We start from the raw sequence: 22,496 nt of genomic DNA, 5'->3' as shown, positions 1-22,496 counted from the left end.
ACACAATCTGTATTATTTCTATTGTTATACATAGATATGATGTAAAGAATCTGTATGCTTTCTGTAAGTTATCCATATAGGCCTTAACTGTTATACACATACACAGTATACTTAATGTGTATTCATTTTTATAGTTACTGTATATACATATTTGCATTACAGTCATAAAGAAACTAAACATCTTTACCTTACTTGAACTCAGAATTCCCCATCACACATTCTAAACTGGTGCAGTAACAGTTTTAGGAAACAGATTGTATGTTACACAAAGTCCTGAAGGGAACAAAACTAATAGGGTACGGGACCCTTAACAATGCGAATCTGTTCTTACTGAATATCTCTGTAGTCAATCATTTTGAAATTGGTGGGGGAAAAAATAAAACCCTTTGACTCACCTCTCCTCCTCTCGGTTTTGGTCCAAGTCACTGCTTACGCACATTTCCTTCTCGGTTATGTTGTCAATTTCCATGTCGTCCCTCTCTCTCAGGTAGATACCCACAACTGGAGCTAATGGAGGGCGAGCTTCGAGTGTGCCCTCGCCGAGGATGACAACATCCTGGCTGGGATGTGAGGGGAGGGGAGGCCTCCTTGAGACATTGATAGTCTGGTGTAAATTCTATTAACGGCAAGGGGATATTGAGAAGGATGAAAAATCGATACCTTGTGGCCAGTAATGTTTGAGGGATGGGACTGAGTGGAAATGGGAGATGGCATGGCCTTGCCCTGCTGCAGAGACAGCCTCTGTAAGTGGTTAATCAAACGCTTGTCTGACATCTAGATGGCAGTTTCCCCTCACCAGTACCCCCATCTTCCCCCTTCACTGGGGAGAAGATGTGCTCTCAAATACAGGAGATGCTAATCATAGCAATAATAGTAGCCACCAATCTGAAAGCACTCTAGTTAAGGGATGGAAACTAGTGTGTGGTCTTAAGGTCTCTGCTTCCAAAATCCAATGCCTCATTTGACTTCATCTAGGTTGGTGTTGTGGGTGGAGCATGCATGAGAAGAATCATGTTGCAATCAAACTGTACTTCCTGTCTACAGGTCTTTTAATGCTGTAGTTTGAGACAGCACATCAGTCGTTTCTCAGTATCTTTACACTAATGACAAACAAATAGGTGCTTCAAAATGTCCCTCTCCTTTGGTGCTGCACTGACAGATTATAACCTTAATCTGTAATACTGAGGGTTCATGACGTCATAATTCAATGCACTAAACATGTGCAACAGCAAAGACAAGTGTCAGAGAGGAGGCACTGCATGAAACCCGGGTTAAGCTTAATGCAATGTGCCTTCATTGTCATTTCCATTAACAGGATGTTGTGTACTTTGAGCAGAAGCTGTCTGTGTCATGTTGGAAAGTAGCAACACAAGTTTGACTTGTATATATCATTTATATTTCAGCATATTTCAAGTTATTGTTTTATCTGACAAGGTTTCCTGAGGTAAAATTCATCTTACATGATAGTTAATTTGTTAGGCTTATGCAATTTAGTTTTTTTCACATTTAACTTTTACTTCGGGCAGTAAATTGCTCTGATGCTTACTTTATATTCCATAAAATAAATTCAATCCAACCAGACAAACCAGGGCATAAGATCTGCTTTGAATAAATGCATCTGCTACATTAGTAAACTGAACACAAATTAACATGACATATGGCTGTCTTTATATGTATAAATCTGCTCTTATTGTATTGAATTGTGCAGGTATTGTATTTATTGTGTCTAAATCCAGTTTATGTCAGCATGTCCGACTGCCCTGAGTCTCCAGGGGCCAGAATCCCCCAGGCTCCCTGAGTGACTGTAAATAAAAAAACGTAATTCTGGAATAAAGGAATACTATACGCATCACTATACCTATGTGGATCCTGCCATGTAACTTGAGGTGACCCTATGGTGCATATTGATAATTTAATCAGTGTATGGACAAATGCAATTTTAAAGTAAAAATAATAATGAACACAAAGCACAGGAAAGTGCTGGAGTGGAGGAGCCTGCTGCTCATTTGTCTTGCTCTGAAGCCTCAGAGCAGCTCAATGTGGTCAACACAAGTAAATTCTCCAAATTTATCATCAGCTCCATCTCAGTCGATGCTTGTCAAATGCCGGGGTGTTACTGCCATCTAGCGGCCGTAGTCTACAGGATGACTTTGTTCAGTTAAAAACATTTATTTCAACCAAATCAGAGAATGGATATTTTGTCCAAACAGTTATACGTGGTATATATGTATCTGATATCATGTATATACTGTATATTCAACATGATGATAACGTGGCCTATAAGCGATGACCAAGTAATATTAACATATAGGTCTCTTAAAATATCTTATCAGCAACTGGCACTATTGTAGGTGTATATTTGGGTCAACATTTTATCATCGCAGACAACTGACTTTATAGACCAATGGCAAATATGACTCTCCCCATACATCCTCAGAGTCCTTGGCTGTTCCATTAAGACATCAGTCTTATACAGGCCAAGATCCTATCAGATTTATCTTAAGCTTCAGCGTACCCTCAGTTTATGCCTGTATCGCTGATCACAAGGCCAGAACACTTTGATGACGCTAAGGTACACAACTGAAGTTTTGTCCCTAACATCCCCCGGTGGCCTCTTACGCCTGCTAAAAGCTGTAGTAGTTGGTCACTTAAATTGTACAGAAGACCTTCAAGTGTACTAGGGATATTCACCATCCTGTCCTATATTCTTAAATACAGCATTCCCGCCTACAGGCTGCTGAAGAGCCCCTGGGAAGAAAACAGTTATCATTTACCTTCAGAGAGGTACACATTATATTTCATTGTCGTGGCAATAACATGGGAAACCTGAAAAGAAGGGCACTTTCCTACGCAAATATCTGAAACCAAAAACCAAAGCCTTCTCATATAGGAGGTGTGTGGGCCTAACTTTTACTCCGACATACCGGGTTTAGTGGATGTAAGCTCCCAAGGCTGCACTTATCACTGAGAAATGACATTACCGGAAGTCTGACGGGAATCCGCCTGGACTCTTACTCCAAACCTCGGCACCACCGAATACGTGGTTCAAACACAAAGCCGCCCTCTTATCACTACTTCCCCTGTCTGTTTGGTGGACTCTGGTATCTGATGAATCCTTATCCTGGCCATACAGTGCTGGTTCAGATGTCATGTTATCAGACAGGTCCCTTCCCCGGGGCTCCCACAGGAAGAGTAATTTCCCCGGGCACCACATGCCAAGTATCTCAACTGCCTTACAGTGAGGGGGGGAAATGGGTCTGTCCAGTGTTTCTATCACTGTGAGGGTCTCTAACTACTCGACACTGCACGAGAGAGCCTAATTGAAACAAGGTTCCTGCGACCAGGAGGTTATGTTATCACTCCTGCCTGTTAGTCACTTTCTTTAAGATTGTGAGTTTGTGAGTTTTTGTTTTTCACAGTTTCCCCAGAGAATAATACATGGATTCTTCATCTAAAATGGCAAATTTGGGGAAGTGGTATTTAAGAGTGTGTTTGCAACTAGGTGCAGCTTGATTGAATTTAAGGGGACTTTTGGGCCCCGGCAGATGTGTGCTCTACTGAGAGCCATTCTCGTTTTAACAGTTTTTAGTTAAGTTTTCAAATGTATCATGACATAATGATATATAAAGCAATAGTATTATCTAGTTTTTTTTACTAATTTATCTTATCAGCGATTTTATAAAGGCTAAACATGATAAATTATGTGATTAGCTTCGTTTCATAAAAGATGTTATATAAACGCCATTAATAGACCTCCTTGGGTATTTAATGTATTTTTAATGAGTTGATAATGAAGTGTTTTTGTTTGATCTCTCTTCTGCTGTGCGTCCTGGTCCCAGGCAAGCAAGGCTCCCCCCCCCCAAACGGCTCGTGATGAAAAGAAACATGTATACACCGGGTCGTTGTTTACAATGGTAACTAACAGTCAGTGTATGAGGGGAGAGGAGGAACTGGAGTGGTGAGTCAGAGAGTGTGGGAGGTGGAAGGGGTGACAGGGGGACTCCAGGCGCCTGTTTCATAATACTACGCACGGTGACGCACGGGGGACGGTGCTGCTCCTCCGCTCCGCTTTGGGACCCGTGAGATGTGGATCTCCTTCTGCTCCGCTTCACCCACAACCTGTCCCGACGAATCAATACAAACAGCTGAAAGGAGGCATGTCCGCTCAAGGATTGTTAAGCAGCGTGTTCTCGTGCTCCCTGAGCCCCAAAAGTATCTCCAAGCGCCGGCTGAGGCAGACCCGGAGCCTGGACCCGGTGCTGATGCGACACTACGGCACAGACGCCGAGGAGTCTCCGTGCAAGGTCAGTCACCAACAGACGGCTTCAGGTGGATGCACCTGCTTTCAGGTTTAATTTGCTGACATGTCAGACTGCAGAGGAACTGTTGTTATCTCGGGATGAACGGACTCAAGTGGACCTGACCCATCTGTAGAGATCAGGTCACAGTCACAAGATTGCAGGAGTTGTTTGCATTGAATGATGATTTGACGGTAGATTTTTTTCATGGAGGAAGAGCTCGAAATCAGCTTAAAGCTTTGTTATGGTCATTGTTTATGCTGTTGTGGTAATTGCAGACATACAAATACAATAATTAAACAGATCCTGTGCGCACAGCTCAAGAAGTGGACCTTAAAGGATGTACATCCAAACACAACTGTCAGTGTTTCCTTCAAACTTCCATGAAAACGTTTCAAAGTGAGCTGGCTGCACATTATGCTGATTACTAATTGTAAAGGGAAAGAAATTCTCAAGGAAATGTTTTTTTCTCACATGATTTCAACATCACCCAGTCCGTGAGTAATAGGACACACATTATGTGGTCTTCTGATGCAGGAGTTCTATTATAATGGCGTTGCTGTGTCACTGGTTAACTACTAAGTGATTCAACTCATTCCTGATGCTGGAGTTATGTCAGCAGGAGCGTCTGCATGTGCTGACATGCTGGTGTCTGATGGAAGAGGTGGGACCAGAGAACTTTTTCACACAAATTGTGTCTCACTCAACATGAAAAATCACAACTAATACAAACATGTGGGAAAGTGGTTTTAGATTTACTAATTTCTCGAGCCATATCAAGCTTTTCATTGGATAAGTAAAGAGCTGCGTGATGAAATGATCCCAAGTCAGGAAAAATGTGTTGATTCTGAATCTGTGCCAAACACACACAAAAAAAACAACCTCTTAATCTTCCAGTTGTTTTTATGTACTAATTTATTAGAAGGCCAAGATATTTATTTAATGTATCACCACATCATGCAAAGCAATATTTATAAGTGCAGTAAATGCACAGTTAAAAGAACTGGCCTTTCTGTTCCTGTAGCTTTTACCAAAGAAAACAAATCAACATTCATATTATTGGATTTTAGGGCCTGCAAACATGACGAAAGATGGTTCTTGCCTTTATTAGAAGCTGCCTTGCTTAATCTTTTAATACGCAGAAAACAAGTGGAAATATTTCAACCCATGTTTAGAACAAAATTCTTGAAAATGTCAATTTTCATGTCTTTTAAATCCACTTCAGATTTATAGTTTAATAGCTATTTCACATGTTCACAATTTCTGCCAATTTCAGCCAATCTGTGCTGCTGCGCCGAATCTGGTCCTCATGGTTACACTGTTTGTTTAGTATAATGGAAATGTATCACAGATGTGACACTATAATAGGCTTGTAATGAATACCAGGTATCTGGTCTCTTCTTTCAGCCATCAACAAGAGGCCAGGTCCTCACTGAGCCAGAGCCCTTAGAAATGTAATCACAGTAAATCTGAATGAAGCCGATTAATATTGGAGACAGCTCAGTGTCAGAGAGGATATTTAATGTGATTTATAACTTGGGGGAGTGCTCGTTTGCTGCCCACGCCATTATGCTCTAAGAGCTGCTGCATCACACTCTAGTTTTAAAAAAGCACTTTAAATCCGAAAGAATTAACTTCACTGCAGTTAACAGCAGAAATATTACAAAACTGAAGTTCCAGTCATAGTGCTCATTAATAACTGTTACTTTTTTACTACTACTAAGGCATTTCCAAATAGAGCTCCTAACTGACTGAAGGAAACTCTGCTGCGGTCTTAGGTGTGCAGGTCTCTCCTGGAGACTCACATGACCACGCTGTCGGCCTACAGGCTGACAGTAAGTAAAGCAAACAGTTCATTCAGGGACAATAGTATCCGAGACACAGTCACACGGGGGGAAGTCAGTTGGTCAATATTTCACCCTCTGCACAAAAACTGCTGCACCTCCCGCCCACAGCTCCATGCAGCTGCACTCACTACGCAAGACTTTATGAGACGTGTGATGTCTCAGGACACTCATGCCTCTCGTTAAAATGCAAACCAAGCATCGAAGCGTGCTGATGAGGAGTTTATTATCTGTTTGAATCTCCGCGTTTAGCTCACTCAAACGACAACTTGCTGTAAGTGCAACCCCGACATGAAAACACATCCTGTCATAGTGGTATTTGTGATCGGTGTCGTAAAGTGGCCATATGTTTTCCATAGGCTGGATGTGACTGCGCTCCATTAGAAGCGCAGGCACCCAGGTTCTCAGCACTCTGAGCTCGGATGAAAAGCAGAGACATCTGGTTTACATGAAGAACGCCTCGACTCTTACTTCTCACAGTACAACAGCATGACCTGATCCTTGGCTACGGTCCCTCAGGCACATATTTCTTCCCACAGGAGACTGGCCTGTTGTATGGCACGGAGCTGAAGCTGCTGGCTCACAGCCGCAGCATCCAGCCTGCGGCTGCTCGCAGTAACATTACACGGTGACTCGGATGTAAACACCGAGGTAAAATAATTGTTTCAGGCACCTTTGTATGACTACATAACTGACGTAAAGTGTATGATCTGCATGAGGTATGTGAAAGGCTTTGCCAGCCTCAGTAACTGGAGACTTCCAAGGAACAAAACAACTTCTGAGTCTCTCTGATACAGAATAGGACTCCGGTGGCATGAAATGGTACCAACTGGAGTTTGGGGGTTTAAAATGTTCCATTATACTCGTCAGTGGTGATGGAACCTTTCAAAGCATTGAACTTCATCACTTTTTTAGGTCACCTGGAAACATGTTGTGTTGTTTTCACTATTTGCAGCCCATTACTGTGTTTGCATGTGTTTGTGTCGGGTTCAGTCACTTGAAGTTTTACGATGCACGTGCCTGTAATCTTGGACAATGCCTGGCTTGTGTCAGGTTTGAAGACAAAAAACAGAATGCTAGCTAGAATTTTGTTTACCGAAATAAAAAATCATATTTTACATGAAAGAGGTAGAAATGCTGTGTATTTATTTTTATACTTAACGTAAAATTAAGTAAGATCATTTTCCTAATTCAAGTATTTGCTTGTACTTGTGTTTTCTATTTATTCAGTTATTTGTAATAAAGTTTGAAGTTAATCTGAAAAAGATCAAGCTTCAATTACATTTTTACCTCATAAGACAACTTATGACCTCCTTCGCTCAGTTTACATCTTCTGGAATTGTATTATAAAACTGATCTTGAAGTGTTTTGCATGCCCTTAAATGTTATGACATTGGAATCACTGTTCCCTGCAGTACAGCTACTGTCTGTATGGTGGATCTGCCCAAGTGCCTGGATGGGTTACAGCGATGTTTGAGGTTAATTTGAGCTTATTAATGCATTTCATTTTGGGATGTTCTCAGACTATCCTCTGGACATGAAGACTTTGTGAAATATTGGAACATTTTGCATCCTGGCTAAATCCCTGAAAAGTAAAAAAAACAAAAAAACTTTTAACTCCTTAATGTACTTTTTCCTTTTTTCCGCAGTCTGTTATAGTGTCCATGTGAGCTTGTGTCTGTGGGAGACGGGGCCCAGGCAGCTTCTCCTGTCATCTTCATTCATTTAATGTAATACAAAACACTTCAAGAGATACTTTGTGTGTCGCTCTAAAGAGCCAGATCAGATGCAATACAGCATATCTCAACACAGGCTCTCACAAGCCTCCCGTAGGGAAGTGTAGGAACTTATAAAGCCTTTAGAGGGAGTCATTCATCATTCTGATGTCGTGATGAAGTGACCAAATGCGGACATTAATCACTGGGAAGTAGATTTAGGCTTTGACACGAGGGAGAATCCAAAGATGTGTGCACAGATCTTATATTGAACGTGTACTGTGGCATGTTGCCTCGTTAGTTAGTTTATGTTGTGTGTTAAAGTAGCTCGGGCTTTTTATTAATATTTAACATGTTATATTAACGTTATTGTCATTCCCTTCATGTCAGGCTGGAGGAGAGTGAATTAAAAGTTATGATCTTCTGTGATAGATTATGCTCTATTTCTTTTTTACCAGTGTGATGGTTTTTCTCTACATCGGAGTCACTGACGGCGTTTCTTGATTCATATTATTAATGAAATATAGCGACAAGTTTATTTTCTATTTCTTGAACAAAGCTGTGAGCCTAATTCTGATAGAGAAATATAATATTTGAATCTGTAAACTACACTGTGTGATGAGGGTGTCTCACTACTCCTTAAATATATACAGGCTGAATGATGAGCGACGCAGAGAGAGTAAAGTTGATAGTGATTCAGCTGAAAACTCGTCTACATTAGCCTGAGCTCTGGAGGAGCTCATATAGCCTGAAGCAGAAGCAGCTTGTAGGAATATGAAAACTGATCTCTGTTACAAAGCTGCAGCCAAACTGTATATCTTCTCATCCCAGGATTCCCAATCCAGAACCTCTGTCTCTGCAATAAACCTGCCAAACTCCATATTTCTTAATAGTTACGTGTCCTGACTGAGACAGACACTTTGTCTTGTACAATTTGGCAGTACTCTTAAACTAGCTGGGCCTGATTCTAGCACTTTGAGTCAGTTACATACTTGTCATGGGAGAATGTACCTGCTCACCAAAGTTGTGCAACAACATGAGTTGTCACGGACACAGAGTGGTGATGAAACCAGCACCGTTCTCCCTATTCCAAGTCAATTTATCATCAACATACTTTTTAAGCTGATTTCCAAGATAAGATAAATAAATTGCACATAATCTCACCAAAGGAAATTAAAGACACTGTGCAGTCGTATGTATTTTTAAAGTTTCCTCACAATGAATGACTTTTAGATATTTAAAGTCCTGGGATTTCCACATCTTTGCGTTTGGTGTCTGAACATCCAGTCACTAAGCTAAAAAGTTCAAACTTGAGCTGGCTGAAGATTAAGCTTCAAGTTGATGATTGATAACTCTAAATACATAACTGGATGTGTCATAGAGCAACTGCCTACATTTGCTTTGTTGACTACAATAGAACATCTTATGTGTCTGGGCTTGTTGTGGTGGGGGGTGGCACTTTGACTTTACTATGTACAGCTACATTTTATGTAACAAATTATGCTGATAAATGTCTCACATTAAATACTGGAATACACTTCGATTATTTAGTATTACATTATTCAGGCCCCGTAAGCGGCTTCAGATGAATCGTATTCAGAAGCTCTTTTATTTGTTGAATTTTAGAAGTCTGGATGTGGGACAGGAGTAAAACCGTGATATTGGCTCCTGAAAGGATGCAAAAGAAATGATGGGGGGATGATGTAGGGGCCCCCCCAGGTCAATTTTGCCTGGGGGCCCCAAAACAGCTTGAAACGCCGCTGCTACATGGTTGTATGTGATCAGGTGACGGAGAGAACAGCGCCTCCCTGTGGCCGTGTCCCTCACTGACTGAGGGTTAAACCAGTCCCTGAACTTGTTGTACTTCTCGGCTGCGTCCAGACAGAGTCCGGCACCACGTGGTTCTGTGTTTGTTTATCTGGGGCGTTTCGACTCGGGTCCAAATGGCGCCGGTTGTCCGTGGAGTCAGTGTGGTCAGACAGCGCGAGCGGTGACATCTCGTCTGTGGTGACCCGTGTTCGCGTCTGTCTTTCCCTCCGATGGAGGAGCCGCTGCCTCGACGGAGCGTCACCTTCCCTGTGAGTAGCTGCTGCTTCTGTTCCGAACTCTCACTGAAGTGGAGGAAAAACTCTCAAATGCAAAATAATCAATCAATGAATTGTCAGATTAACCTGCGATGAAAATAATCTGCACGGTTGATTTGATTTTGAGATTAGATGAGCTAAAAATAACTTCTGGACTAATATGGATTAAATCAGGTCTTTCAACAGTTAAGGTTTTATCTTAATAATGGTATTGATAGTACACGTATATGGACACAGAGATGAAACTTTATGTTAAGTTTAAACGTGAGAATAAGAAGTTTAAACACTTGTTTTGTCACAATAAAAATATTATTTAAAATACTCTATGGAAAAGAGACTTCACCCACTCCCAGAGCTATAATAATAATAACAACTTATGATCTTATAATAATAATGACAATACAAGTTACTTCTAGCAAAACAGATAAAGAACGTAGTGTATAAGTTGTGATATTTCTTAAATTAGAAAGAGATTGGCAGAGTACTCAATGACATCCCCTTGAAAGCAGAATAAAACTATAGCGCATGTCCTTGTATGTGAAACAATGGGTTTACTGGAGTGCCTATTTTAATTCGACGAACAGGATGTGAGCGATTGAAGGACTTTGTGCCGGTGCTGCTTGTTTTGGTTTCGTCACCTTTTTTGATTTATTTATGACTGAAAAATGAGACAATTAAATTTAGTCTAAAAATAACTGCAGCCAGGACACAAGGGCACTTCTCTTTATCCCTCATTTAACCAGGAAGGTCCGTCTCTTCTGTCTGCTGTCCTGGCTCAACGTGGGCAGCATTGAAGTATAAAACAATTAAAACACAAAGACAAGCAGGGACAAGTAGCACAGAAGCTGAAACACAGCAAACCATGGAAAACTCTTGCATAATGCCCCCATTGAAAGGCTTCCTGAGCACTGAGGAATATTCATCACCTCTCTGGATCTGGTTCAAGTGCGGCTGCTCGGGTTAATCTCAGCTCTCGATCTGGCTTTATTGTAGGAACTACCTTGCACATTTCCTGTCTTTGTGCTCCAGGGGTGGCTCGTGAAATCTGTAGGTTTCAGGGAGGCTCGGACTCAAAGTGCACCCTGCTGTGGATGTACCGAGAGTTTAGATGAGTTTTAATTATTTCTTAAATCAGTAAGATTTTGAAGCTTTTGTACTAGTTGATTCTTACTGTTCTGGGTTTGTACCGTGATGGTTGAATGCACGTTGGGATAAAGGAGTCAGCCAAATGAAATGATGTAATGCGATGTCATTATAATGATAATGACAACAAATCTAATAATTATAAATAGCTATAATTGACATATTTTGAAGGAATGCACAATTTATTGGTGGCTTTATTGTCAATTTGTAAAAATGACTTCATTAAGAACAGTTCAAAACTCTAAAAACTGAATTGCTTGATCGTTAATATTGATATCTAAATGGAATAAGTGGCTTTTTTTTAATCAGCATTTGGTTCATATGTAAAAAGAGAACAACAATTACCTTGAATCTGGTTTTCTTTCTGCAAAGACACAAGTCATGTTGTTGTAGACGGTTAGCTACAGGACAAATTTCTTCCTTTCATTTTAAGATGATAAAGTTTTTGGATTTGTCAGTAAGATAAGAATCAGTAGCTTCTTTGACTGGGACTGTTTGCCAGGTTAGTGGATTTGTGTGTATTGGACTCACTCATCGATCTCCTGACAGGCATAATAACATACAAGTGAGTTTCAGTGATGTTCACTCACGTTTCGTGTCTGGGCAGGACGAGCCGAAGCCTGTTGCTATGACCAGAGAGCTGAAGGTTTGATTTGGGGGGGCTTCGCGATGATTTTTCAGGAAGTCCCTTTGCTGACGGAGAGTAAGTGTGGGAACGCAGTCGAACGTGGCATCAGATACGAGGAACATGTCCACTCCCATACTGTGACAGCGGAGGAATGTCCGAGAGAACCGGGCAGATAACAGCCGACATGAAATAACTCTTTGCGTTTGACATGAACTACAGTACGAGTAGTGGCCGACACGAAACAGTTTCCTCTGTATGTTCCTTTACTGTACATGGGGCTGTGTGTGGACGTGTGTTTGTCATGCATCACTTGCATGAAGGAATAACAGTGTTGAGTCTGTGTGGGCCCTATAGACTGTAGGGGGGCCCCTCATCCTGGGCCTGTGTTTGTTTCGGCCACTGCATGGTTTAGTAGGTTTCTTTTAAAATACAGAATTACAAGGAGATGTGGATTGAAGGTACTAGGTAAATCAGTCGAACACCTAACAATAATGTAAGTATTGGACATAAAGCAGTTGGGAGAATTCATATGGATGGGTGTTTTGTTTAAGTGTAATTTGAGTATCTTAACATTTTGGACTGTTGCTCATATATTTCCTGATATTTTTTATTTCGGCCAAATGATTATTTGATGATCAAGCCACACATTCATTCTGGGCAGCACTTTCTCCATCATGCATCAATCACACACTCCTGTCAGCGTCATCAGGGGCAAGTTGGGGGTTCACTCTCTTGCCCGAGGACGCTTTGGCACGCAGAATGTCCAGGAGGTCGGCGGGTCGATCCCAGTCAAACCGCCGACCTGCTGGTTAGTGGACGACCCTCACTGCCTCCTGAGCCCCCCCCCCCCCCTCGTCGTCACCTGTGATGAAAGGAATGATTAGTGAAGGCCCACGGTTGAATTCAATTCATTATAATAAGGACTGAAATAACCATTTTAACAAATATGATGTCTACTTAAGGCATTAGCTTGATAGTGGTATTAGACCCAAGTTACATTATTTCTCACCTGCTTCCCACACACAAACTGCCCCCTACTGTATGTGTACCCAAACAAAAAAAAAGTGTGCCACTGTCGAACAGTCCTAATTCTGATTTAATGCGAGTGAGCCACTTTAGTGTAAGCCTTATCCTGATAATGAGTTACTAAGCCTCTTTGGTACACGGCTCATATGATTGGCTTGGATCAAAGCGCCGTAATCTCCGGCATGGAGATGCTCAAAGGTCGAGGATTTCAGATCATATTATTTGCCACGTCATTAGCACAGTGCTAAAGCCGCAGGGTGACTCATCTGCAGCGAGGTTTGCTAATGAAGTATTGGTCCAGAGTTAAACTTTATATTCTATTTGGCTATTTCAAAATGAGACGATCTACAGTTTTGCATCCTGCTTTTGGTTTATTACATTTCATGTCATTTAGCGGACACTTTTGTCCAAAGCGACTTACATTTTCAGAACACTCAGCAATTATGAGGGGCCATTTAGGGGTTCAGTATCTTACCAAGGACACTTAGGCATGCAAATGGGAAAGAGTGGGATTCGAACCGGCAACCTTCTTGTTGCAGAACAACCGCTCTATCCCCTGGGCCACGCTCTCCCCAGTTAGAAAAAACTGTTACTCCTTTCTGGGGACACAGAAGTTATAATGTCATGACCTTTCAATTCTCACTTCTACTATTAGAAAAAAACACATTTATGTGAGTCAACAAAAAAACGCACAGCACAAAGGCTGCGTGCTTACACAAAGGAGTTGAAACCTCTGAAAACAAACTGTCAGTTCCTATCAGGGGAAACAGCAGATTTATGTCGTCTTCTACAGCTGACAAGTGAAGCAGAGAGATCTGTCAGTTCCTCGCTCGCTGGGGGTCTGAGGAGAATGGGTCATGAACCTCACATGTGACAGCAATGATAGATGTTTCTGATGTGTGTGTGTGTGTGTGTGTGTGTGTCTGTCTGTCCTCAGGGTGACTTCACCTGGAACAGCGTGTCAGGATGCAGCGTTGGCCTGAAGCCAGTCCACTTGCAAAGCCTCTCAGAGCTGGAAAGGGTTCGCCTCCAGGATGTGGCCTTTAGGCGATTGCTCCGGGATCGCGACCTCGGCTGCCACATCACCATCCCTAAATGTATTTGAAAGCAAACACTCACAAACACACACACACAGTCTTGTTCTCACAGGCAATTATGAATTATTTCGAGCAGCATAAAGGAGGAGAAACGTTCCCTCTCTTTCTTCTTGCTTTGTAAAAGGTTTAACGCTCATGTTGCTTGATTGATTTCATTTCCTTCACCACACAGCAAAGGGCCGAGTCATTGCTGACCCCTGAGAACACTTAGAAACAGTTTTCTTTCTTATCTTTATGTGAAGTATGGGGCAAATGAACAAAGAGCATTCTCCTCGATTGCTGTTATGAGTCGAGAGTTGCGTTCCACATCTCTCTCGTGCCTTTTCTGCATTTTTCCTGTGTTCGTCAACTTCTTCAACTCTTCAACTGCTCTGAAGTAGGAAATGAGTCTAAGAACTTCAGGTGGAGCAAATGAAAACTGGAGCATGGCAGGATTTTTGTCAAACCATTTTCTGTTTTCAGGCCACAAACACAAGAAATCCCTCAAGAAGAAGTTGGATTCTTTATCGAAAGAGAAGAGTAAAGACAAAGGTAATAATGAGGGTTTAAATATATTCTTAATTATCTTTATATATGTAGTGTAGTCAGAGTTTATATTTATAGTACGTTTAAAATGATCACAGTTCACAGTGTTGAAATACGAAAATAAAAGGATATACAAATATTGATTAATAGCAAATACAAAGGCAATAAAGCATTAAACATCATAAATATTTGAGAATCAAATATAGCAAAAAAACATATGAAATCAAAGTCTCAAACTCAATACTGTATGATTAGTTTTGTAGTAGTAGCTTGTATCAGTCCAATTTGCCTTTTGTTAAGTAGGTTACACTTTAAAATTCTAGTGTAGATATTAGTTTTCAGCTTTCTCTGCCTCTGTTACTTGAAAAGAGTGGATTGGATCCTCTTGGCTGAACCGGCGTTGACTCAGGGAAGTCAGACATCCTCAGTTGTTTACAGTCACTGAGAACCCAGCGATCAGAATCTTTACAGTTCAGGCAAAAGCCGTCTCAGAGGGAGCGGTGCTCTTCAGCCGCCCCCCGGCCCCGCCCCGCTGCAACAATCTGGCAGGAAAGTGATGTTCTCTGTCAGTCGGGGGAAAAATAACAAAAACAATCTTAAGTGGTGGCACATTCATTAAAGCGTATCCTCAGGCAGGGCCGGCCCCCTCTTTCCTCTGTGTCCGTGTTTGTTTACAGAGGCTTTTCAGAAAGTATGTGCTCCCTGATTCTTGAAAACTGACTGTGCATTTCAGAGCGTGCTCTCTGTGTTACTCATTCATTTTGAGCAGCATTTGTTTAAAAGACAAAGAGGGATGCTGTTGAGCAGAAAAAGCTTGATCCGTGACAGACGCACGTCTATAGAGCAATTTAACGTTTCCCTGTTGACCTGGAGCCAAAGAGATGAATTTTAACTCTTCCTGTCTCTCTCTCTCTGTCTCTCTCTCTCTCTCTCTCTCTCTCTGCCCTCTCGCACAGAGGCCGTGCCCCAGGCGTTTGGCATTCCGCTGTCGCAGGTCATTTCAAACGACCGCACGCTCAAGCAGCGGCAGGATCCCCCGCGGGAGGAGCACAGCGACCCCTCCGAGCTGATGCTCTCCTTCCTTCACCTCACCTCCGGCTTCAAAAGGGCCAATAAAGAGCTCTCCAGCAGCACCTCGTCGCTCAGCTCCGCCTCCGAGACCCCTAACGAGGCTCCTCCCCCGAGCGCGCCGGACGCAGCCCAGCGGACTCGCAGGAGGGTAGGCCTGTTCCGTCAACACACCCGATCGGTCCCATCACACTTTAGTGTTCCCTGGGAATTCACAACTTTCCTGAACAGTCCCCCACTGGGCGGATAGACGGCTGCACCTTATTGTGTCACTGGCAGCGGTGGCTGAATTCATGGTTGTCGCCCATCTGCTTGACAGGGTGGAGTGTCTGTGGATTGCATCACTGACCTTGATGATAACCAGTCTCGGCTCTTGGAGGCCCTCCAGCTGTCTCTGCCAGAAGAGGCAGCTGGCAAAAGGAAAAAGCGCCACGACAAAAAGCTCAGCCTCAACCCTATTTACAGACAGGTGCCGAGGGCGGTGGAACTCTGCTGCCAGCACCTGGAGAAACACGGTACACGTAATCAGAGCTGTCATCCAAAGTGACTTTGTGCAAATTGTGCAGGCCGCGGTTTGTAAATCATCCAATTTGAATCCAGTTGATGATAATGTTCAGCCACAGTATTGGCACTGAGCAGACATCTTTGTGTTTAGGCCTGCACACGGTTGGAATATTCCGGGTAGGGAGTTCCAAGAAGAGAGTACGACAGGTGAGGTTTCTTCACTTTGCTCAAGTCGCCTCAGCCGTGAGCAACATGTCCGCCTCATTAACTGTCCCAATGTCCCCTCCAGCTGCGTGAGGAGTTGGACCAGGGCTGGGAGGTGAGCCTGGACGAGGAGCACAGTGTCCACGACGTCGCTGCGCTGCTGAAGGAGTTCCTCCGAGACATGCCCGACCCGCTGCTGACCAGGGAGCTGTACACGGCCTTCATCAACACAATGTGTGAGGAGAAAACACATTCTGTGCACCTCGCACACACACACACACACACACACACACACACACGCACACACAAACAACGACAACAACTCCCTCCACTCTTCTGTGATTCATTTGAAAACTAATGTCAACCTGTGGCTTGTTTCTCTGCAGTGCTGGATCAGTCGGAACAGGAGAGCGCCATCCAGCTCCTGATGTTTCTGCTTCCTCCCTGTAACAGCGACACGCTGCAGCGGCTCCTCTGCTTGTTGTCCACTGTGGCTGCACACGCACACGACAGCCTGGACAGCGAGGGGCAGGAGGTACAGAAACTGAGCTTCCCCTGTTTTTGATAGCAGTGTAACAAGTGTGGTCTGTAACAAGGTCGCAGACACATTTTATCAAGGCAGTAGTCATGAAGTGAACATCGGGGGGGACCAAAATTGCACAACTTGTTATTAACCTGAGTTGAATTCATGTTTAATACTGTATTGTGATTATAATGTGTGCTTGGTAATATAGAAATGTTTATGTGTATTGTATATAACTTTACTTGTTTATTTTTTCCATTAAAAAAATCCTATTTATATATAAATGATCATGTATACATTAGAATTATGACATAAGACATCAAACACATTAGGGCCCGCAATGTTTCATATTTGATTTTATTGTTTTTATGAACCGAAATATCTGCATTGCTGAAGATCTATGAAGACAAGTACCGTTGTTTTAGCAAAAGGTTTCGCAAATTGGTTTTGATTGATCCAACACTAACCTTCTCTTCAGTCACCTTTTGTCCTCCTCTCCACTCCATTCCACTCTTCTCCTCTCTTCTCTTCTCCTCTCCTCTTCAGTCACATTTTCTCCTCCTCTCCTCTCCTCACTCCTCTCCACTCCACTCTTCTCCTGTTCTCCTCCTCTCCTCTCCTCACTCTTCTCCTCTCCTCTCCTCTCCAGTCATCTTTTTTTCATAGCACAATAGTTTTATTATTATTATCCGGCCAGTTTACAATTCAGTTTATTGGTGGGGCAGACTTGACCATATAAAACATTGGGGGGGGGGGGGGGGGCGTCCTTTTTATACAAACACAAGGTCAAACATTTTTTCGATACCAAGCAGCTGTCAAAGAATGATGCTGTTATTTTACAAATGAAATGGGATTACAGTGAATCCCAACAGGCCTCAAAAGGCACTAAGACAGATGTCTGTCACAGCTGCAGCTTCTAATTTGAAGTATGTACTTTGCCAAAGCGTAGCCCCAATATGCACCATGATCCATTGTGGGAATCGCGACTAAATGATGCACAACCATCATCGGCCTGCTTAACAATAACTACACAAACATTGTGCCTGTGCGAGCATCATTCTGTTCAGTCATAATTTGTTTATTTGCTCCAGCTGACGTGTTGTAACCATGGAGTGTGGGGGAAATGTCACAGTGTGGGGAAGCGCTCTGTGAACAGACTGCCTATCACACCATCGACACATTTGCATCTTTTCACTCTGCACCTGCCAGATAATGTATTTTCCATTCCATCTATTCCAGTGGGGACTTTGTCTGGTGAACCATTTTTCTCATGCACATTGAAATAGCCGGTTATAAGATCTGAGATAAGCCCTGTGACTACTCAGTATATGATTTATTTTCATCACTGCCACATTTCTACATTCCGTTTGACTCCATATTTCTATGCATAGCGTGATGTGTGTGAACTCATTGTCCTTTAGTGCGTCACGACCTTGCACTTTGCACGCACCATCACAGTTCTGCTGGTAGACCTGGATCCAAAGGCCCTTTTTGTTTAATCTTCTTTTTTGAACACTAACAATCCCAATGGAGATACTTACTCATGCATTTAAAACCAGTTAATTCCTGACCTTGGTCCTGCAGCACACATTCTCTAATAGTAAGGGAATAGGGCGCTTGGTCTTGGTTTGTGTTACGTGCACATTCCCAACCTTAACCCAGGTGCGGGGGAGAGTCCGTCTACAGTAAAATGATCTTGATATGTAAGTTACTTGATGCAGATAAGAGTTTTCATGCATGAGGAATGAAAAGACAACGATTTGACTCAGTAGAGCGCATACCTCCATCAAGATCCAAGCAACGTTATATTCGCTAGACCTGGATTTTTGTTTGGATCAGCACAAATTCCTGGATCCAATCCCCGATTCCAGATCTGCACCAACATTTAAATTGTTTTTTCCTTGTGCCTCACCAATAAACAAATTTCATTGACATCGGTTGTGTAGATTATGCGTAATCCTGCTAACTAACAAACAAATGAAAACATAACCTCCATGGTTGAGGTAGTAATCTCGAAAAGTTGAACTTCATTGTCCCCAGTCATGTCAGTAAATCTGCTGTAGAAGATTAGTTTTTGTTTTAACTTCATGATTATTGGTTAAAAAAGAAATATAGATCAAACTGATTAGACTGTCCGGTCATATAAATTCTGTCTTCTGCCTTTTAAGGTAACGGGAAACAAGATGACCTCTCTCAATCTGGCGACCATCTTTGGACCCAACCTCCTGCACAAGCAGAAGAAGGACAAAGAGTTTGCGGTGCAGAGTTTTGCTCGTGCAGAGGAGAGCACGGCCATCATCAGCGTGGTCCAGACGATGATCCATACATACCATTCGCTGTTTATGGTAAGAAAACCAAGAGTCACGCAAACAGGGCTTTTACTTTGTGTAACGATTGTTCATTTTTTTCTCTTCAAATCAAGCAAGTATCATGAGGTTCCTCTTAGAGCATTTTGTAACATAGATAATACTGTGGTAAATACTTGTAAATACTGGTTTAACTTTTTAATGAAATGTTCTGCTCTGGTGCTAATTGGTTATTTGCATCCAGCACAGACACAGTAATTAGTTACAATGGAGAGGTGTGTGATTGTTCATTTCAGGTCAGTTGAAGTGTGAGTGTTAATTAACCACTGCAGCCAACACTGTAATTTTAGAACTGTCACCGTTTAGTGTGAGACTGAGTTTTGGTTCCCGCAGGTTCCCGCCGACCTGCAGAACGAGGTGCTGATGAGTTTACTGGAAACAGATCCTGATGTTGTGGATTATTTGCTCAGGAGGAAGGGGTCGCATTGCTCGTGAGTTTCCACCTTTTGTCTCGTGTGTTCATCACACATGAATACGGTCGTGTGCAATTTTAAGATACCGTGCTCTTTGTGCAAACTTTATTTGGGGTCTCAGAGCAGAGGAGTCCTTCTCCCCGACTGAGCGACGCTTGTCCGGTGAGTCCAAAGCATCGAGTGGAGAGGTGTCTCCATACGACAACAACTCTCCTGTCCTGTCAGATGGGCCGCTGTGGAAGTACCCCGAGGACCGGAGTCCACTCTCAGACAGAGTCCCCCGACTGTCTGCTAATTCAAAAGATCCAGACAGATCCGGCAGCAACTCTCCGACACTTTCTAAAGGTGAACTAAACTCAATGCAGCATGTAGTGTAATATGATACTGTAGCATATCGTCAGCATTATTATAATTGGTGTCTTTTAAAAGATTAGTTTGACATTTAGTTGAATGTTGTGATGATATTCAGATGTGGAGATTAATGCTGATGATACATGCGTACAGAAAGCCTGACATTCGGCAGCGCCAACCACTGTAAGAATATATATATTCTAAAAAGGCATATTACATAATCTATGTTTGTATTGTCTTTATACTGAGGAGATTAGCTGTTTTCCCTGTTTCCAAGCAATCAACTGCGGGTTGTAGTTTAAATGTAAGTAGATGATCATGGTAACGATATCCTCGTCTAAATCCATCTGAGAAGGTGAGTGAGCTTATTTCCAAAAATGTTGAACTGCGTCTTGAATCTGTGTCCATGGTGATTTTCACAACACAGAAACACACGGCCTGTTAAACTCGAGTAAATAATCCTCTGAATTCTTTTGTCTCTCTCAGCGGCCTCAACTCTTTCTGGCAATGACAGTTTCTGGGACACCTGGCACGAGCTGCTAAACAAAGATTTCAGTGGCCGACACGTCACTGGTAACACGACCCTCTTTACTTTTAAGTTGTTGAAGAGGATTTATGGGGTATACGTGATGACTCCTGGATGTTAATGAAAGCTTTCTCCCAGGCTCCCTCGGAGACGTGTCGGAGTGCGAGTCGTACGGCTCTTCAGAGGGGCTGAGCAGTCACCAGGGTAACCACAAGTTGCCCGTCGGACCAGCCCACAGCTCATTGGGTGTGCTGGAATGCAGACCACACCTCCCAGTGACTCGCAGCAGCAGCGGCCCCGACCAGCCGGGACAGAGACGGTCGGGATCGTCGTCACATCAAGGACTGAGCAGCCAATCAGGAGCCATTAGCTCAGACGACTTAGCGGCAAGGACAGGGCTCCCTTCATGTCCCTTATTAAAGGTCAGGGTGGGGACATTGTCTCCCCTTCACTACTCCCGACCTCTGAGGGACACCCATATATCTCACTCCACTCCCTCCCTCTTCACGTGTCCGTCTGACCCTCACGCGCCCCAACAGTCCCAGCAGAGCTCGGCTTCCCAGACTGGAGATATGACAGACGCCTCCAGACGTGGACAACCAAACTCGGTTGCACCAGACTGGCAGACAGAGAGGTGGCATATATGGCAGATACTGTCAAAGGACAACTCAGAGGCCCTGCCGGAAACCTTGGTGTGACGCACAGGTTGACTCTGAACTACAGTGAAGATAATGTTTGGATCTTTTTATTCAAAATCATAAGATGCTGAAATGCTTCTATTTATGTTCAATTTCAGCAACAGTTCACGTTTGTATCTTTTAAAGGGCTCATAGAACTTTGCACCGACTTCTTTTTTCAAATTGCTTTATGTAATTTTGTTGTTGTATCCATCCAAAATAGAAAAACTCGTATTAGACTCAAGTGTCATAATCACACTTGATTGTTATTGATACCTAATTTGAAACCGTGATTGTTTGTTAATGCTGAATGTAAATATACAACTGTACAGCTTGGTTTTGATATGTATTCTATCTTCTTCAATTTTGGTTTAACTATAGGATCCAATTGTAATCTCCTTAGTCGCGGAAACTCTGCAGCCTATTTACCATCTGAGGCATTATTTATTTCATTCAGAAATCTGAAACTAGAGACATATTTTAATCTATGTATTACATAATGTATTATATTTATATCATATTTCTAGATTTGAATGAAGTGTGTTAATTGTCACATATAAGCACTAATTTACTCTTCATACGCTCCTCCTCTTTCAGTTTGCGATGCAGAGATCACTGTTAAGCAGCCGAGATTTATATTATCTGTAAATTGACAAAACTTTGTTATTTAATGATCCTAGTTTTCTCCAGTCGCCGCTTAATACATCAACTGTGATTTGTTTCTCATTTTTCTCCTTGAACTAATATCAGCCTCTCCCATCTGATACATCTAAATGAAATGGAAACTAAAGCGCTTAAAGTTGCTTATCATTTTCTTTTATCATTGTCTCGGTTTTTTATTGGCCAGGCTCCCGAGACCACAGCAGTTAGTCCATTGATATTAGTCTAAGTTTGTTTTAGCTCCTACACCAGAGCCGTATTCCAAGTTTAGCAAAAATTAAACATGCAGATGTGATGTGGTTTGAGATCCTCAACACTCATAATTCATAAGACCCCTCTGTTACCTCAAACTGGAGTCGCACTTAACCGAAACTATAGTATTGGTGCTATAGTATTGGAAATCATACTAATTCAAGGTTATAGTATTTGACAAAGAAAATAGAGATTGGATTCTCTCTCTGTTCCCATCGTATTCTTGTAAGAAATTTAGACATGTGGGTTTTACTCTATGCTGTTATTACCATCTCCTACAAATTGATTATACTATTGAGGGAAACTGACATTCCACTGAGGGGTTTATTCACAGGTCAGTTAATTGTATCTGGATTTTTTATTCTTATTTGAAACAATGACAACATCAGCCACAAGAGGGCAGCCTAAGACCAGGAAACTTGCTAACTAACATTGATGTGTCATGACTCAATACACAGTGAGCAGCTGGTGGTTAGATTTCATTCTCGTTGGACTCCCTTCACCAGCCGTGACGGGGACAGTGGTAGTTTCAGGTATTTTTCATAATGACTGTTTTTAACTTTTACAATACACAATCTCTTTTGGAAGTAAA

The 22,496-nt window shown here is 42.4% G+C and overlaps 1 protein-coding gene across 2 annotated transcripts; it reads left to right on the top strand.

Annotated features, from left to right (window-relative positions):
- Positions 1–4,064: 4,064 nt before the first annotated feature.
- LOC133967757 (rho GTPase-activating protein 6-like) lies at positions 4,065–21,795 on the top strand. 2 transcript variants are annotated; one of them, XM_062403403.1, is made up of 13 exons: positions 4,065–4,304; positions 13,676–13,835; positions 14,298–14,366; positions 15,317–15,579; positions 15,748–15,943; positions 16,084–16,139; positions 16,222–16,372; positions 16,523–16,671; positions 18,828–19,004; positions 19,359–19,456; positions 19,560–19,783; positions 20,276–20,362; positions 20,454–21,795. In XM_062403403.1, exons 1-13 carry the CDS (start codon positions 4,158–4,160, stop codon positions 21,011–21,013), a joined length of 2,337 nt encoding a protein of 778 aa, XP_062259387.1. In that variant the 5' UTR covers positions 4,065–4,157; the 3' UTR covers positions 21,014–21,795. The 2 variants fall into 2 exon arrangements, with proteins under 2 accessions (XP_062259387.1, XP_062259388.1); XM_062403404.1 differs by lacking the exon at positions 4,065–4,304 and adding an exon at positions 9,721–9,935.
- Positions 21,796–22,496: the final 701 nt, after the last annotated feature.

Source organism: Platichthys flesus, chromosome 13 (assembly GCF_949316205.1).
Source record: "Platichthys flesus chromosome 13, fPlaFle2.1, whole genome shotgun sequence".
Classification (NCBI taxonomy): domain Eukaryota; kingdom Metazoa; phylum Chordata; class Actinopteri; order Pleuronectiformes; family Pleuronectidae; genus Platichthys; species Platichthys flesus.
The sequence above is the reverse complement of the archived record's forward strand: the minus strand, read 5'-3'. Positions and strand labels throughout refer to the sequence as shown.

Coding starts and splice junctions, on each gene's coding strand:
- LOC133967757 (XM_062403403.1), top strand. CDS start 4,158: ATGTCCGCTCAAGGATTGTTAAGCAGCGTGTTCTCGTGCTCCCTGAGC. Junction 19,005..19,358: donor CATACCATTCGCTGTTTATG/GTAAGAAAACCA, acceptor TGGTTCCCGCAG/GTTCCCGCCGACCTGCAGAA. Junction 19,784..20,275: donor CTCTCCGACACTTTCTAAAG/GTGAACTAAACT, acceptor TGTCTCTCTCAG/CGGCCTCAACTCTTTCTGGC.